This window comes from Orcinus orca, chromosome 19 (genome assembly GCF_937001465.1).
Source record: "Orcinus orca chromosome 19, mOrcOrc1.1, whole genome shotgun sequence".
NCBI lineage: Eukaryota > Metazoa > Chordata > Mammalia > Artiodactyla > Delphinidae > Orcinus > Orcinus orca.
In genome coordinates this window covers 8,489,910-8,509,425 of record NC_064577.1, presented here as the reverse complement: position 1 = coordinate 8,509,425, position 19,516 = coordinate 8,489,910, and the positions used below count along the sequence as shown (strand labels likewise).

At 38.4% G+C, this 19,516-nt stretch overlaps 1 protein-coding gene across 2 annotated transcripts in view; it reads right to left on the bottom strand.

Annotated features, from left to right (window-relative positions):
* Positions 1-19,516, bottom strand: part of PAFAH1B1 (platelet activating factor acetylhydrolase 1b regulatory subunit 1) — a 74,324-nt gene that overhangs the window by 35,226 nt on the left and 19,582 nt on the right. For both annotated transcript variants that reach the window (XM_004267042.3, XM_004267043.2), the window contains exon 2: positions 7,571-7,791. In XM_004267042.3, the coding sequence (XP_004267090.1) occupies positions 7,571-7,602 (32 nt within the window). In that variant the 5' untranslated portion in view covers positions 7,603-7,791. The remainder of the gene's footprint in view (positions 1-7,570; positions 7,792-19,516) is intronic.

Genomic DNA, 19,516 nt, shown 5'->3' with positions numbered 1-19,516 from the left:
ATTTGTGTCTTTTTTCTTTCAGTTTTGTCTATTTTTTAAAAAACCTTTTCATATTTACATACTCTGTAACATCCTTTTTTTTAGACTTTATTTTTTAGAACAGTTTTAGATTTACAGAAACAAATTGAGTAGGTAGTGCAGCATTCCCATATCTCCCAGCCCCACTGCAATTTCCCCTACTATCAATTATTTTTATTAATTTTTGGCTGCGTTGGGTCTTTGTTGCCACGCGCAGGCATTCTTTAGTTGTGGTGAGTGGGAGCTACTCTTCGTTGCGGCGCGCAGGCTTCTCATTGCGGTGGCTTCTCTTGTTGCAGAGCACGGGCTCTAGGCATGTGGGCTTCAGTAGTTGTGGCTCGCAGGCTCTAGAGTGCAGGCTCAGTAGTTGTGGTGCACGGGCTTAGTTGCTCCGCAGCATGTGGGATACTTTCTGGACCAGGGCTCGAACCCGTGTCCCCTGCATTGGCAGGTGGATTCTTAACCACTGTGCCACCAGGGAAGCCCCAGTTTTGTCTATTTTTAAAGCTAGTTTTTTTTTTTTTTGCGGTACGCGGGCCTCTCACTGCTGTGGCCTCTCCCGTTGCAGAGCACAGGCTCCGGACGCGCAGGCTCAGCGGCCATGGCTCACGGGCCCAGCCGCTCCGCGGCATGTGGGATCTTCCCGGACCGGGGCATGAACCCGTGTCCCCTGCATCGGCAGGCAGACTCTCAACCACTGCACCACCAGGGAAGCCCCTAAAGCTAGTTTTTAATTTTACCAAACAAGTTACCAAGTTATATTTTCTATTTCATTAATTTCTGCTCTTTTTATTAATTCCTTCCCTCTGCTTCCTTTAACCTTATTTTCCTTTTTTCTTGAATTGAATGTTCATTTCTCATCTTTGTTTTTTTTTTCTTAAGAGTAAAGACCATCTAGTTTTCTGTATGCTATGTAGGCTATATCCCTGAGGTGAGTACCCTCACTATTACTGATTTCTTCACTTCCTAAGTTTTATTTTTCTCTCTTTATTCCACAGTTATTTAGAAGTATATTTTTAAATGTTCACATGAATAGATTTCTCTTTTCTCTCCTTTTGCTACTAATTTATATTTTTATTGCATTATGGTCAGCAAATGAGCCCTACGTGATTTCTGCTTTTTTGGAATTTGAGATTTTCTTTGCAGTCTAATGCATGGCAATTTTTTTTCCTTAATATTTATAACTCTGATTGGGAAAAATGTGTAATCTAAAAATTGTTCACTTTTCATTTGTCATTCATTTTGGGAGCAAGAAAAAATTAGTCTCTAGCATGCAAAGACCCACAGAGGTCTATTTATGAGTCCATCTTCAAAAAGGTACATAATGACAAAATCTACCCAACAATAGAGGAATCAAAATAAGAATACAGGGGCTTCCCTGGTGGCGCAGTGGTTGAGAGTCTGCCTGCCGATGCAGGGAACATGGGTTCATGCCCCGGTCCGGGAAGATCCCACATGCCGCGGAGCAGCTAGGCCCGTGAGCCATGGCCGCCGCTGAGCCTGCGCGTCCGGAGCCTGTGCTCCGCAATGGGAGAGGCCACAACAGTGAGAGGCCCGCGTACCACGCAAAAAAAAAAAAAAAAAAAAAAAAGAATACAAGAATGGTCCAAACTCATCAAATTGTACACATTAAATAGGTACAGTTACTTGTATATCAATTATACTTCATTACAGCTGTTAAAAAATACAAGAATGGGAAAGTTGTGGCACAAAGGAACTAGGGGTGAACATCAAACAGTACAAATATTATCAACCAGGACAACATAAAAGTAACAGACTTCCTTCATCTTTCATAGGGGGAAATCAATGTGTAAAATTTGATTAAAAAAAAGATTAGAGGGCTTCCCTGGTGGCGCAGTGGTTGAGAGCCCGCCTGCCGATGCAGGGGACGCGGGTTCGTGCCCCGGTCCGGGAAGATCCCACGTGCCGTGGAGGGGCTGGGCCCGTGAGCCATGGCCGCTGAGCCTGCGCGTCTGGAGCCTGTGCCCCGCGGAGGGAGAGGCCACAACAGTGAGAGGCCCACATATCGCGAAAAAAAAAAAAAAAATAGAGGTATAAGTTTATTTTGCTATAAGTAGCTATTAAATGAACTAACAACAGATAGTACCATTTCCAAACTCAAAGAAAGGGTGACAAAAAGTATTAAAAACAGGTTGTAAAGTATAATTCTATCTTATAACTCTTAAGGAAAAACAGATGTTCATGTAATTTTTGTAAAAACATGAAAATATGTGAAAAAATTATAATATACAGAGGTGATGGTGGACACTTCTGGAAAGTGGGACTGAGAAAGTAGGGGGTTATGTTTACTTTTGACATATATTAATTTTGGTAATGGAATTTTGTTTAATGAATAGTGAACTTAAAGTCAGAAAACTGCCTCTATTAGTGTCACAAAATTGGATAATTTTAATTTCTCCCATCCTCGATTTATCTATAAAATAAAGATGTTTGTCATAACCACAAAAATGTTTTCATGTTATTATTCATGTTTATATGCCCTAGAGTAGTAAGAACACAGAAGGCAGGCAATACACATTTGCTGAGCTGAATCACAAATTACCTGTTTCAAGTTTGTTAAAATTAATTTCATTTCTTTCCCAAAAACACCTCAAAGAATTTTATAGCCTAACTGCTATCCAACCTTCAGAAATGCTAAAATGTTACAAAGGCTAACAGAGGTGCCAAAAAATATCTTACTTGTAAGAGGTACATAAACATTTGTTTCTTGCTATCATAGTAAATATATGTGCACATCATTTTCAAAAACAGGAGAAAAAGCAAATCCCTTCATTTTATTTCCTTACTAAAAATTGGAAGACACTAAATCTACTTCCCAAAATTACATTTAGATCTGTAAGACAATTTTTTTTTGCTTGATGAGCCCTTTTAAGTCAATTCTTATCTCAAATTCTATAAAAACTTGGCCACCTGAAATTAGGTTCTCCCCTTCTCAACTGATTTTTAGCCAAATTACAAGCTCTATTCTTGGGCCTTCCCCGGTGGCGCAGTGGTTAAGAATTCACCTGCCAATGCAGGGGACATGGGTTCGAGCCCTGGTCCGGGAAGATCCCACATGCCGCGGAGCAACTAAGCCCATGCGCCACAACTACTGAGCCTGCGCTCTAGAGCCTGTGAGCCACAACTACTGAAGCCCGCGGGCCTACCACAACAAGAGGAGCCATCACAATGAGAAGCCCGCGCACTGCAACAAAGAGTAGCCCCCGCTCGCGGCAACGAGAGAAAGCCCGTGTGCAGCAACAAAGACCCAACGCAGCCAAAAATAAATAAATTTATATATATATATACACACACACACACACACACACACACATATCTATTCTTGGCCATGTTTAAATATTCATCCTGATTATGAGGGTAATAAGCATGACTTGCAGTCAGCTCACACAGGTATCTAGAAGAAAAGGATCTGAAGTGACTTAGAAACAAGAATGATTAAAAACCAGACATGCCTTCAATAATATAAAAGTACATTTGTAGGCTTATAAAAGTACATTTGCAGGCTTCCCTGGTGGTGCAGGGGTTAAGAATCCACCTGCCAACACAGGGCACACGGGTCCAAGCCCTGGTCTAGGAAGATCCCACATGCCGCGGAGCAACTAAGCCTGTGTGCCACAACTACTGAGCCTGTGCTCTAGAGCCTGCGAGCCACAACTCCTGAAGCCCGCATGCCACAACTACTAAGCCTGCACACCTAGAGCCCGTGCTCTGCAACAAGAGAAGCCATCGCAATTAAGTCCGTGTACCGCAAGGAAGAGTAGCCCCAGCTCGCCGCAACTAGAGAAGATGGGAAGGGGATGTGATGCAAAACACAGAAACTGAAACACTAGAACACATGAACCCAACTGTATTTCAAATGAATGATATAACTACATGAAGAGTGAAGAAAAAACAGTACAAAACAAATCCACGTAACTTACAAACACAGTATTTGATTATATACTCTCAGTCTTGGGCAGGATGGATGGGGGGATAACTGCATACAAACTCTGGACCCTTTCCAGGAGATTTGTTTTTTGTAGTAGTATGTAAAATAGTAAAACTATTTTGGAAGTATGACAGCCCTCCTAGAGGAACAGTGGCAACATCTGGAGATATTTTTGGTTGTGGCACCTAGTGGGTAGAAGCTAGGGGTGTTGCTAAACAACCAAGAGCGTACAGGACAGCCCCCACAGCAAAGACTTATTCGGCGCAAAACGTCAACTGTGCAAAGACTGAGAAACTTTAGTACACATATGAGCTAGGGGGTCTGTATATGTGTTAATACATACATGTATGTCCTAGTTCTGTCTACTTAAAGGGCCCAGAAGCAAAGACATCCCAGTAGTAATGAGTACACTTAGTGCCCATACCTTGGTCTCAAATACCATTCCCCACTAAGAGGAACCAGGGCTTTCTAGAACAACAGCTGATTCTAAGGTTAAGACAGGATAGGTAAACAATAAGCTTGGAATATCCTGTTATCCTAGAAAGTAAGGAGGTGCTCACAAAAAATGACAGGGGCATAGATAAGAGCCAACTGAAGAGGCTCCTATGGGACAATCTGGGACAATTCAAGCACCAAAACAGTACAATAGTAAAGAATGATAACTGAAAATATAAGAACCCATGAGTTAATACCAATAATGAAAAGAGAAGTATATAAAAAGGAGAAAAAGAAGGTCCACTGATTACAGTAAAATGCTGAGTGCAAACAAATACAGAATGAGTAGTGGGGTTAGAAAATCATCACTTTGCCACCACTGTAGTATAGAATCATTCAAGCAGGAATCATCAATGGATGTTAAATCTAGGAGAGAAATTATCGACAGGAAAGAAAAATGTTTGCATGATCTTAAAATATCTCCCCACTTATCTGCTGAAAAGGAAATAAAAGCAACTATATAGTGGAGACATCAGACATTTAGACTGAGTGATCAAAATTAACATCATCATTGAGGGACAAATGGACATTCTGTGTCCCTAGATATGATATCCTGAAAAGAATACAAAATTATTTATGTAGTATTCTGTCCAAGAATGCATAAACTGGATCTAATCATGAGGAAACAGAGAAACATAAAATGAGAAATACTCTATTAAAAAAAAAAAAGACTCACAAATAACAAACGCTGGCAAGAAAAGGGAACCCTCATACACTGTTGGTGGGAATGTAAATTGGTGCAGCCACTGTGGAAAAAGGTAAGGAGGTTTCTCAAAAAACTAAAAATAGAGCTACCTTATGACCCAGCAATTCTACTCCTGTGTACATACTGAAAGAAACAAAAACACTAATTTGAAAAGATACATGCACCCCAATGTTCATAGCAGCATTACTTACAATTGCCAAAGTATGGAAGCAACCGAAGTGTCTGCCAACAGATGAATGGGTAAAGAAGATGTGATATATATACAATGGAATACTACTCAGCCAAAAAAAAAGAAAGAAAATCTTGCCATTTGCAGCAACGTGGATGGACTTGGAGGGCATTATGCTAAGTGACCTAATCCAGATAGAGAAAGACAAATACTGTATGATATCACTGATATGTGGAATCTAAAAAAAATACAACAAACTAGTGGATAAAACAAAAAAGAAGCAGACTCACAGATATAGAGAACAAGCCAGTGGTTAGTTACCAGTGGGGTGACGGAAGTGGGGAAGGGGCAACTTAGGAGTAGGGAGGAAAAAAGGGTTACTATGGGATTATATAAAATCATGTGTGAAGCTTCTGAAAATTGTAAAGCACTATAGAATTTAAAGAATCTTTCATTCAATAAAAAGAATTTTTTTAAAGACTATTCAAAAATATTAATGTCATAAAAGACAAAGAAATGTTGAGGAAATGTTCCAGGTTAAATGAGACTAAAGTGACATGACAAATAAATATACCTAATCCTAGACTGGATGGTGTACCAGAGAGGGGGAAAAAATGCTATAAAGGACATTATTGGCCCAATTAACAAAACTGATGTAGATTAAATAAAAAGTATTGTGACGATGTTATATTTTACTGAAACTGCTAACTGTACTGTGGTTTTATAAAAAAATATAGTTATTCTTAGGAACCGCACAATGAAGTACCTGGGGGAAAGGTCGTTCATGCATGCAACTTACTCTCAAATGGTTTTAAAAAAAATACTGTGGAGTGAAGTAAGTCAGAAAGAGAAAAACAAATATCGTATATTAACTCATATATGTGGAAGCCAGAAAAATGGTACAGATGAACCTATATCCAGGGAAGGAATAGAGACGCAGATGTAGAGAACGGACATGTGGACATGGGTGGGGGGAAGGGGAGGGTGGGACGAATTGGGAGATTAGGATTGACATATATATACTACCATGTATAAAATAGATAGCTAGTGGGAACCTGCTGTATATAGCACAGGGAGCTCAGCTCGGTGCTCTGTGATGACCCAGATGGGTGGAATGGGCAGGGCGTGGGAGGAAGGTCCAAGAGGGAGGAGATGGAGGTATACATATAGCTTATTCACTTCATTGTACAGCAGAAACTAACACAATATTTTAAAGCATTATACTCCAATTTAAAAAAAAATACTGTACACACAACTAGAGTGCAAATGATAGAGCAAATGGTAAAAAATAACAATAGGTGAATTTGGATAAAATGTATGAGTATTCTTTGTACTAATCTTACAACTTCTCTATAGATTTGAAATTATTTCCAAATGAAGTTTTTTAAAACCCACAGAAAATCTTTTATTGTATCTTTATTTTTATTTATTCATTTTTTTTTGTGGTACGCGGGCCTCTCCCATTGCGGAGCACAGGCTCTGGATGCACAGGCTCAGCGGCCATGGCTCACGGGCCCAGCTGCTCCATGGCACGTGGTATCTTCCCGGACCGGGGCACGAACCCGTGTCCCCTGCATCAGCAGGCGGACTCTCAACCACTGTGCCACCAGGGAAGCCCAGAAAATCTTTTAAATACCTAGAACATGAAGTTAAATGTTCCCCCTATTTCCTCACCTACAAAAATAGAATATTATAAAATATGGGATGCTATAAGATACTATAAAATAGCAGTAGTCAAATCATTTCATGCTTCTTTCATTAATGCACTTGCATTAACTATACTAGCCACCTCATAAAGTTCAAATACAATAGCCATTGGATGATAAAAGATAACACAGTAAGACAAAAAGGAAAGGCATTAGCAGTAAAAACAACAAAAAAGCTTTCATTTTTCTAATACATGGATTCCAGACAAAAAAATTTTGAAGAGCTTTGAAGCACCTACCTTCCTATTAAACAAAAGATAGTTAAGACACGCTTAGGATAGAACTTATCCCAACTAACTTACTTGTTTGCTCTGCTTTAAACATACACACGTTTATGTCAAATGGGTAAATAATACTATGTCAAAATAAGATCCAGTTTTAAAATCAGACCAAATAGTCCAAACCAATATTTGAACTCTCATAACAATAGTTTTAATTTAGAATATGTCTCCCAAAGCTGTATTTTAATTTACTACTTTGTCCTTTATGAGAGGATTTTTTAAAAATCACGAAACAGAAAAACTTACAGTTCATCTCGTTGTCTCTGGGACAGCACCATTTTGGCTGTAATGTCAAGCTTATTTGATACAGTGGTATGTCCCTCCTTTGGGAAATCAAAAAACTTTGCAATCCCTGGATTTATAATTAAATATGCCACTAAGTGGCTTCCACGCAGGGGAAAATGATTCTTCCACAAGTGAATCCAACGAGTAACCAGGAGATATTCAACAAGTAAGGTTCATTCCACCTAAGAAGAAAGAGAGAAAGATTATTTCTTTCACTTAGAATTTAAATTATTTCTAAATTATTATTTGCAGTATACACTTTCAAAGGTGAGGTATTACTATGATGGTAATATGAGTATCAGATGATGTTTTTTAACCTACTGTGAAAATCAATGCTAAAATAGTCATTTTACGAATTTTAAATTATCTTTAATAGTTTACTGAGCCAAAAGAACACTATTTTAAAATTTACCCACTCACAACCATGTCACCTACTAGATATATTGATACCAATTTTATTAAATTTTGAATATTAACATACAACTTCTAGAGAAGACAATAATTTTCCATTAATGATAAAAAAACAAATTTTCTAATTTACAAAAAGAAGCATTACCTGAAAAAAGTAACAAAGATAAGTACTTCAGAAACTGTCCACAAGCCAAAGGTTCCAACCATAACTGAAGTAACCTTCAAGATTGAATATTAGTTACTAGTGATCTTAGAATAGCAGATATTACTTATAATGTAAACAAGCCAGTTAGCAATCTCATGCCTTCTTAACCAATGCATTTAATCAAGAAGTAATTTTGGGACTTCCCTAGCGGCACAGTGGTTAAGAATCCGCCTGCCAATGCAGGGGACACGGGTTTGAGACATGGTCCGGGAAGATCCCACATGCAGCAGAGCAACTAAGCCTGTGCGCCACAACTACTGAGCCTGCGCTCTACAGCCTGGGAGCCACAGCTACTGAGCCTGCGTGCCACAACTATTGAAGCCCGCGCGCCTAGAGCCCGTGCTCCGCAACAAGAGAAGCCACCGCAACGAGAAGCCCACGCACCACAACGAAGAGTAGCCCCCACTCGCAGCAGCTACAGAAAGCCCACGCACAGCAACGAAGACCCAACACAGACTAAATAAATGAATGAATGAATGAATAAATAAATTTTTAAAAAGATAAAGCTGAAGAGGTAAGCACAGGCTAGGCCACAAAACAAGCTCTGGTCTTTACAATTTATCCTAGGGACAATGGTAAACCATTAGATAAGTTTTTTAGAAAAATCATTCTCATTTATATAGTGAAGAATGGACCATAAGGACGGGAAAGGAAGAAACCAGATAGAAGGCTTGCAGTAATGAAGGTGATAGATGATGGAGATCTACACTAGAATAGCAGCAGTAAATAAAGAGAACTAGAAAGGTGAGAGTAAAAGGTCAGTCAAGAAGTCAACTCAAAAAACTTCTAGATTTCTAGATTAGAAATAAGTTGAACTAAGTAGAACTATGTGTGAGGGGATGAAGAAGTAAGTGTGACTCATTCCATCTTTAGATACACTGAATCCAAGGTGCCTGTGAGATTTCTAGTCAGAAGCTGTACAACCAAGTCAGTTCTGAAAATAACCAACCTATGGGGGGGAAAAAAAAAGGTCTGGTACTTACCAGCTAAGAGACGGTATAACTGAAGCCATGACAAAGGATGAGATGACCTATGGAGAATGTGTAGAGTACAATGAGCAGAAGCCCTAGCCTAGAGCCAGGCAGAGCAACACCAACACGTAAGAGTCTACAACAGAGGCTAAGAGGAAGCAATTAAAGAGGTAAAAGTAAAAAGAAGAGAGAATATGTCACAAGCCAAGGAAGTATTTCAAGGAGAGGCAACCAACAATACCCAAAGTTACCCAACTGTTAAATAAAATAAGGTCTGAAATGGGTCTGTTCCATTCAGTATAGAGCTCCCACTGATAACCTTGATGAGAATGGTTTCAGTAAAATGGTAAGGGCATGGTTCAACACCGCAAAATCCACATCCAAATGGGCTGATGAGTGCAAGAAGATGAAGTAAAGATGGTACCATGGATAAAAATCTTAGAAACAGATGGAAATGTTAAAAAGCAGTTTTTCTGGGTTGTTGTTTTTCTTAACCAAGCGAGATGCTTAAATGCTAATGGTGGAGAAAAAAAAAGACTCAAGAGAAATAAAGGAATGAATAATTTTAATATGACCATTTTCACCCCCTAATTAACCAAAGGCAAACAATGAAACAACCAGACATGATGTATCCACTGACAGAATAACAACACGCCACCTATAAAGTATTCTCGCCACAAAATCAAATCTGAATCTGTTCAAGTCTCTGGCTCCAACTATCAATTTGCAAGAAGTATAGAGGGCAGAAGAATATGTTAAAGACACCATGGGGATATAACCAGCAAAATCCAGATTGTGAAAAGCCCTATAAAATGACCCAGTTTCTTCAAATAAATTCCAAGGAAATTAAAAAAAGAGTTGGAAAGGGAAACCTATATATTAAAAGAGATAAGTGATATAACCATTGGACTTCACTGACCTTACTTAGATCTGAACTTTTAGAAAGTGTAAAATAAATAATTTTTGTAAAACAAACCAATTAACAAACATTTGGGGAAATGTGAACATTGACTGGATGTCTGATGATATTAAAGAATAACTGAGTTTTTCAAGGGACAACGGTATCATGATTATTTTTTAAAGTCGCTTAGAAATATACAATGAAAATTTTATCAGTGGAATAACATGTCTGGGATTTGCTTCAAAAAAATTTGGAAGTGTGGATGGAGGGACATATATGAAACAATATTAGCTTTGAGTTGATAACTGTTGAAGATGGATAATGAATGGTTATTATTCTCTACTTTTGTTTATGAGTCTGATGTTTTCCATAATAAAGTCTTTTTTAAAAATCAGAATAGGGAAATACTCAATGGAAGGAGGAGGAAGAAAAAGGAATGAGAGATCCAGATATAAAGATGGTTTACCTCTTCTACTGTATTAGAAAGGAGAAAAAGATGCAAAAATTTTTATATTCCGGGAAAACAGGAAGTAAGGTCATTTGCTGGCTGGGGGAGAAAGGAAGAAGGCAATAAGAGGCTTGAAAGAGTTGCTATGAAGAATGAGGGCAAAGAAACACAACAGGAAGTACAGGAAGGACATTTTTAAGATCGGAGACCATGAATTTTTGCTGGTGCCAATCTACAAAGATGTGATTTTTCTGTAGCAAGTATGTATAGTCGTCTGGCTACAGAAACAAAAAAGTCATACATTTAGAGATCTAGGATTGGGTTGAGGGTTGACAGGATATGTGAGATGAATGCATAATGAAGGGAGTTGAAACAATGGATCAAAGAGCCTAAACTACCTTGTGCAGAAAGTGATAACAGGAAAGGCAAATAAAGAGTAAAGGGATTAAGAAAGCAGAGGTCTCTATCTCCTGGGAGACGAACACTTGAAAGGTTGTAGTAAGAGAGTGGGATGATTAAATTTAAAACGTCTCAATTTGCTAATTATAATTAATTATTATTTACTACTATAGGTTAATAATGTTTTTATTACAACTAGCTAAGTACTGATGACAAATGGTAGAGAGAGACAATAGGTATGATGAGCCCTAAATGCAAATTAAGAAAGAAGATGTGGGTTTGAGCCAGTCATCAACTCTATAAATCTGAGTAATTCATCTAACTTTTCTGGAAAGAAGATAATACCTAAGGTTCCTTTTAACTCAGATTATTTTATCCTCTATTAATTTCCTAGCTTGAAACTTTCTTGCCTTTATTTAACATACATATTGGTTACCAGAAAGCCCAAGTATCATACTTAAGAATTTAATATAGACAAGGTACAGTATTTCTCAGATTTACCTTTGAAGTTACCTTTTAGCTTAATATTTTAACATAATTGCAAAATATCCCATAACAACAAAAATAAATGGTTCTCAAATGGAGCAAAAGACAGAGTTTAGAGTACTTTGCAATGAACAATCTATATTTATAACCAACAGTACAAATAAACCAGGCAGTATTTTCATACCACCTAGTGGAGGAGTTCTAAATCTTTTGGGGGGTCACTGGACTCCTTTGAGAATGTGATGAAAGCCAAGACCTCTTCCCTCATAAAAGGACATATGAAGATAAACAAAATATTACATACATGCATTTTAAGGGGGTTCACAAATCCTTCCGAAGTCAACATAATGAATGAAAAGACTTATCATTTTTGAAATGTATTTTGGCAGTACTTCAATAATCCCCTCTAAGCTACTTGTATATATCACAAACATATTTCAAAGAGTTTGGTTTGTTCATTTGCAAAGAAGAGTTTGGTTTGTCAATATCCAGACGTTCTTAAGAGATCAGATCTGTGTTGCCTGAGCACTAGAAACAGAGGCTTCTTCAGTATGCTTTCTGGAATGCAGAATTCTTAAGTATTCTGTATTCTAATACTATATCTACTTTTCTGCTACACCAGTGCAGCTCTCCTAGACAACAATGTTTATGACTTGGATAAGTACCTCACCACAGAAAGAGAAAGAAGAAAAGTAAAAAAGAAAAGAGAATATTAAAAAATAATCTTACAAATCAGGATGGTGAGTAAATTATTAAAGTTCCTCTCATTTTGTTTCTATGTGTTAAAAACATTGGCTAAGGTTTCACACTTAGCCAAGTTTCCAAGTTCTTTTATCTCCCATGGACTTCCCAAGGACACCAAGGCTCACTGCTAACGGATTCACACTTGAGACAGATATTTCAACAACAATAATACCGTCCTATAATCTCTGAGCAAACGATTTGAAATTTTTCTCCTGTCAAATTCTTTTGTATTAGGCTGTGTATCAATAGTTAGTTACGTTAAAAATTACCTGGAAAACTACAATAGAAAGTGGTAACACACTGAAAGAGACTACACGGACAGGACAGAGCTACAATATCTGCAGAAGTCTAGTTTTACCAAGGTGGGAAATAAAGTCCACCACACAGCTCTCAATTTCACCCCATTGCAATGAGAGCTTTTGGTCCGAAAGTTAGGGACTTAAAGCTTCAAGGCTAATGGGAATTTTCTGCTCAAACAATATTGTTTTAAATGCTAAAGCCTTCAATATTAACATATTGATTGGTAAGGTCTTACCCAGGGATTTTCCAGTTGAATATTTATTAAAAAGAAGAAAATCACAATACTTAGACCATTCTTAAAATGGGACAATCAGTCTCATGTAAAATTGGTGTAAATCAAAAGAATATCCTAGAATTTCAGGCACTGTGATGTTAAGGCTTCAAATTTTGAGATCAGTTTCCAGCTTCAAGGAAACTAAAGCAGAAGGTTGTTACATTTTTTTATGAAAGGCTTTTAGTAGAGTTTTTTACAGTTTTATTTTAGCAGAGTTTTATTTCTATGCAATGCAGAATTCTTCTGTATTATTCTCTCTCTTCCTGGTAACACAGTATTACATACAGTTTTGAAGTAATGATGCTTACACAACAGCATTTTGGGGGAATGTTACATTGATCTCAAATTATAAGCACTACAAAATGTCAAAATTATGAGGACTGACACAACTTTGCCTTAAAGAGTACTAGACTGGAACTTGTCATATTATGTTTAAGGAAGACTTAGAGTGTTCACTGATGTTTATGATTTTAATATTTCTGAAGGCCATTACAGTGACTTAGATATGTGCTGAAAGCCAAACTTTTAAAATTTTTGGCTTTTTAAACAAAGAACTTTTTTTTTTTTGATTTATTTATTTTTGGCTGTGTTGGGTGTTCGTTGCTGCGCGCGGGCTTTCTTTAGTTGCGGCGAGCGGGGGTTACTCTTCATTGTGGTGCACGGGGTTCTCACTGCAGTGGCTTCTCCTGTTGCGGAGCACAGGCTCTAGGTGCGCAGGCTTCCGCAGTTGTGGCATGTGGGCTCAGTAGCTGTGGCTCACGGGCTCTAGAGCGCAGACTCAGCAGTTGTGGCTTGCGGGCTTAGTTGCTCTGCGGCATGTGGGATCTTCCCGGACCAGGGCTCAAACCCGTGTCCCCTGCACTGGCAGGCGGATTCTTAACCACTGTGCCACCAGGGAAGCCCAAACGAACAACTATTTAAAATAAATCCTATGTCAACACAGACACAGACACACAGACACACACACACACACAAAACACCTTTATAAAATATTATTTCACTAAAAATCTACATTGTTCTTTGCTAACCAGGAGTTTATGAAATAGGGGAAAACAATACAGAAAATAAAGGATGTGTCTGAGGGAAAACATAAACAGCCAATTATATGGTAACAGTAGAGGTGTACTGACATAAAAAATGGAAACTGTCAGATTTACTTATTATTAGATGTACATTAAGTGATTACCAATGGTTCCTGCTCTCATGAAATTGTCACTCAACAATGCCTTATTTAAAGAGGGTCAGCATGGCTTCCCTTGTGGTGCAGTGGTTAAGAATCTGCCTGCCAACGCAGGGGACACGGGTTCGAGCCCTGATCCAGAAAGATCCCACATGCCGTGGAGCAGCTAAGCCCACGTGCCACTAATGAAGCCCGCACATCTAGAGCCCATGCTCTGCAACAAGAAAAGCCACCGCAATGAGAAGCCCGTGCACCACAACCAAGAGTAGCCCCCACTCGCTGCAACTAGAGAATGCCCTTGCACAGCAACGAAGATTCAACGCAGCCATAAATGAATGAATGAATGAATGACGACAGCTAAGAGAAAGGGGTATATTTTTTAAAAAAATAAAATAAAGAGGGTCAGCAAATTATCTACCTTCCTTGAATAGCACATATTATATTATAGCTCATAACCCTAATCCAAATAATATATTCCAGATACAGCAATGAGGCAAGGCAGAAGAATTATTGAGTACCTTTTCATACTAGTTTTCTAGAGTTAAATAGAATCTCCTGTTTCTTCATAAACTGTGCGCTTCATGAGAAATGAAAACTGAAGCAGTCATCTCCCCAAAAATGGTCCTGGCCCCTGGATGAGAAATGTTTTTTCACTTGTGCTGTCTTCTCTTCCTCTCACCATCCCCAAATTGTCTGCACCATCCAAATCATTCTGATTTCCGTACAACTAACCCAACAGAACATACACATATGTGTTTTGATTTGCACAGTCCTCACTGTACCGACTCATCCGTGTAAATAGTGGTGGGTATTTTGGGTGTGCCAGCAAATTCTTCATCACTTCAGATGATGCTCCTTATCACAGCATCAGACATGAGGTTACAGGTTTCTCTAAGTTCTCAATATTTGACTTTGACTATTACTCTAGGTAAAAACAATGTTTAAAACTACATCATTAGTGCCATACTGCAATGCAGTCAAATAATGAAAAAAAAAATAGGTACACTTACCTATGAAATCAATGCATTGCATATTCTGAAAAATACCCCAGTCAAACTTAAATTTTTAAATTTACAGTTTAATTCTGTAAGATTACATCAGACAACAAAGTATCCCCGAGAGTAACTTCATTTCCCTAAATCAATTTTTGTCATTTCCTCACTCTCCCACCTACAGAGATAAGCTTCTAGAGTTCTGAAACTGTTTTCTAATAACAAATAAGATGACAAAAGTAACTAAAACATTAATTGTCCTTGCAGTATCTTGTGGTCTGCGTGAACAATTAACATGAAGAAGTTAGATTTCCCCTATCCTCACAATTTGAAAATGTTAGATCACTGAAAGTTTTTAATCAAATACCTAGGTTTTTTGTTTGTTTGTTTGTTTAATTTATTTAGTTACTTGGCCGCACTGGGTCTTAGCTGCAGCATGCGGGATCTGGTTTGCTGACCAGGGATCGAACCCAGGCCGCCTGCACTGGGAGCACGGAGTCTTAACCACTGGATCACCAGGGAAGTCCCTCAAATACCTAGGCTTTAATGTCTACTTGTTCTTATTCTCCTTCAGCTTGGAGGTCCATGATTCACTAGGACCTGCTATTGGCAGGCAGTAACAAAAACTAAAGCAAAAAAAGACCAGGTTGGTTCATAATTGAGGGACAGACTAAGCTCAGGCATAGTTCACTTTTTGAAAAAGTAAAATTCTTCCAACAGCTGCACCGTTTCCTCACTTTCCTATTAGTTACAACTGACTACCATATTTCATTTTGCAAGATTTAAGTCACTCATCCAAAATACTCTGCATTTTTCAATTAGCCTTGGACCAATGATTAAGATATCACCTTTTCTACTGAGAATTACTCCTACCAATCTCAAGTCTAGTAACTCTTAATATTAAAGGCAAGTGTTGCAAATAGATGCTCTACAGCTTTAGATTATAAATCTGAAGAAAGGAGATAAAATATTTTTAAGACGAGATGAACATTTCAATCAGTAGACTCTGAGTAAAGCAGATGACCCTCCATAATGTGGGTGGGCCTCATCTAATCTGTTGAAGGCCTTAAGAGAAAGACTTACACATCCTCTGAGATGCCTTTGGACGTGGAGCTGCAACATCAACTCTTCCCTGGCTCACCAGCCAGCCAGCCTACCCTGCAAATTTTGGACTTACCAACCTTCACAACCACATCAGCCAATTTCTTAAAATCTCTCCCTCCCCTTTCTCTCCCTCTCCCGGCGATTGACTGTGGTCACTTTTTCCTTTTAAATTTATACGTAAATCCTATTGGTTCTGTTTTGCTGGAGAATCCTAATAAAGTGCCCCCAAATCCTCAGTTCTGTTATAATAATATAGCAGCCTTTATTATTATAGCCTTAGCCTATCACTAAACTCTACAGGAATGAATACTCTTCACCCCTCATACTGCTTAAACACTACTCCCTGGATACTCTCCAGGTAAATCAATGCCTTCAACGGTTATCAAGTGTAAAATACTGAGTCCCACTTAAAACTGACAAGAGAGATGTCCTGAACAAAGGGCTACTACTGAGGCACAAAACAGATAACTGAGAACTCTCCTGTCCTCTGTTTCTTCATCACTCTCTCCACTAAGTTTTTGATATTCACTGCCATTGCAACTTACAAGTGCCATCTCATTACTGTTGACCTTTCAGCTCTTCTCTTCCTCTCCTTGTTTCTTTTCTTGGCCGGTCTACCTCATCATTCTTGGCTTTCCCTTTATGGACATTAATCAGGATGCCTCCTCATTCTCACAGCACACCCATTAAACTCATGCTAGATATAATCTTCAACCCAGCAGTGTTCACCTGTTGATGGGTGCTCAAAGATCGCTTGTTTTTTTATTTATTTTTTGACTACGTTGGGTCTTCGTTGCTGCATGTGGGCTTTCTCTAGTTGCAGCAAGCAGGGGCTACTCTTCGTTGTGGTGCGTGGGCTTCTCATTGAGGTAGCTTCTCCTGCTGTGGAGCATGGGCTCCAGGCGCACAGACTTCAGTAGTTGTGGCGCGCGGGCTCAGTAGTTGTGGCTCGCGGGCTCAGTAGTTGTGGCTCGCGGGCTCTAGAGCACAGGCTCAGTAGTTGTGGCACACAGACTCAGCTGCTCCATGGCATGTGGGATCCACCCGGACCAGGGATCGAACCCAGTCTCCTGCACTGGCAGGTGGACTCTTAACCACTGCACCACCAGGGAAGTTCCAAAGATCGTTTCTCTGTTGATTAAAATCCCTCTCTGGCTTAAGGCATGAAGCCATTTGGAACATCTGATGGTTCCTAAGAAATGGAATTCTGACTGACCTGCTTAGATTTTATTGTATATCGCTTTCTAGTGCTTTTTATCTCAAATCAGTTTTCTGTGTGATACAACTGTGTATGCCTGTAAACAGTGAAATAGAATGTGAAAAAAGACAAACACTTGTTGTTTTAGTATGCTTTTAGAGGTTGCAGGTCACTTTTTTCTTTTAACTTCACTCTGGTGTCAAAATACACTTAAATGAAAACAAGAGGAAAAGATCTACTATTTAAACAGTTGTTTTACAGGCATACAGCCTGATAGAACTACTGACAAAACAAAATGAACTATTCCTTCTAAAAATATTGAGTCTCATATAAATTGTGTTCTACCTCATTAAATCCATTATTTCCAGATTCACTGGGATTCTATGATGCCAAATAAATATCTCATAAAAATAAAGAATACTAAATTATACTACTTGCTCTCTAATGTGAATTCCAACTTGTATTCTACTATTCTATTGAGTGACATCAAAAGAGAAAATGAATTTACCAAACTGATGCTGATGACCTCTGTGAGTATACATAAATTTAGGCAATGAAAAAAAAAATTTAGGCAATGATTCTTTAGGTTGAAAAACACCTCTGGGACACAGAACAATAAATGCCACATATGTATTTTTTTTCAAATAGGATTTACTAAAATAGTTGAAGGAAGTAACTATGGATTTTAACCAGGAGTGTACGTTAGAACCCCCTGAGAAACATCCTGAAAATAATCTTGGCTAGACCTTATCCTCAGAGATTCTGAGACGCCATCTAAATTTTAAAATTTTCTCCAGATGATTTTGATACACATCCTTAGCAGAGAACCATATATTCAACATTACAGACTACAGCCAGTCCTAAAGGGCCAAAAGCAAAATTATAAAGAAGGGGAAATTGAGAAATCAAGTGTCAGAACTCATCTGTGTTCCAAGGGCAAAAATCAAATCAGGAGGCCAAGGTACTCGGATTTCAATGGTAACTGCACCAACGGCCACCCACATTCAAAGGAATATTTACAAAGCCCTTCAGATATATCTGGAGGAGAAATTTTATATCAACAGGAAAAAGAGGTCAATACAACACTTTGAAATAACTAAGTATTTTTCATTATAGTTAAGCTGTTATTAAAGATTTTTTTTAATTCTTCAAGAAAATACTGCTGGCTTGTTCATCATACAACTCTGTGTCGTCCTCATATTCCTGGTATGTGTCTAATAAAGACACATTCTTTTGTAACTATATTATTTTGTCGCTTTTTGTCTGGATTCTATCTCCTTTCCTTTGAATCTACACCAGGGGTCAGCAAACTTTCTATAAAGGGCCAGACAGTAAATATTTTAAGTTTTTGGACCTTATGGTTTCTGTGGCAAGAAATTAACAACAATAAATAATGTATGTGGAATATGTGGGTCTCTGTTTCAATAAAACTTTATGGACAATGGACAATGAAATTTCAATTTCATGTAACTTTTAAATAAATTATTATTGATTTATAAAATTAAAATTTGAAATTATTTTAGAAAATAAATTGTATAAAAATTTTTACAAAATATTATTTTGCTTCTTTCCAACCACTAAAAACTGTAAAAATCACTCTTAGCACGAAGGCACAGTGGTTAAGAATCCACTTGCCAATGCAGGGGACATGGATTCAAGCCCTGCCTGGTCCAGGAAGATCCCACATGCCGCAGAGCAACTAAGCCCGTGTGCCACAACTACTGAGCCTGCACTCTAGAGCCTGCATGCTACTACTGAGGCCTCGTGCCACAACTACTGAAGCCTGTGTGCCTAGAGCCCATGCTCCGCAACAAGAGAAGCCACTGCAATGAGAAGCCCGTGCGCCACAACGAAGAGTAGCTCCCACTCGCCGCAACTAGGTAAAGCCCACGCGCAGAAACGAAGACCCAATGCAGCCAAAAATAATAAATAAATAGATGTAATCTCTCATCATTAAAAAAAAAAGTAGAAGGCAGAATTTGGCTTGCCAGCCATAGTATGGCAAGCCCCCTTATCTAGACAAATGAAGTTATCTGATAGTCTATTTTTAATTAACAGTAATATCTCTTTCATAGGGTTGTCAGGCAGATTAAATGAGTTGATACATTTAGAACAGTAAGTGCTGTATGATTTTACACACACACACACACACACACACACACACCCCCCACACACAAAGGAGATACAGAAAGACACTAAGATAGATATTTCCATATCTTCTCTATTTTGTTTAATACACCTCCATTTGTTAGCCTATCACACTGAAATGTTTTGCCTAAAATCTGATTGTTATA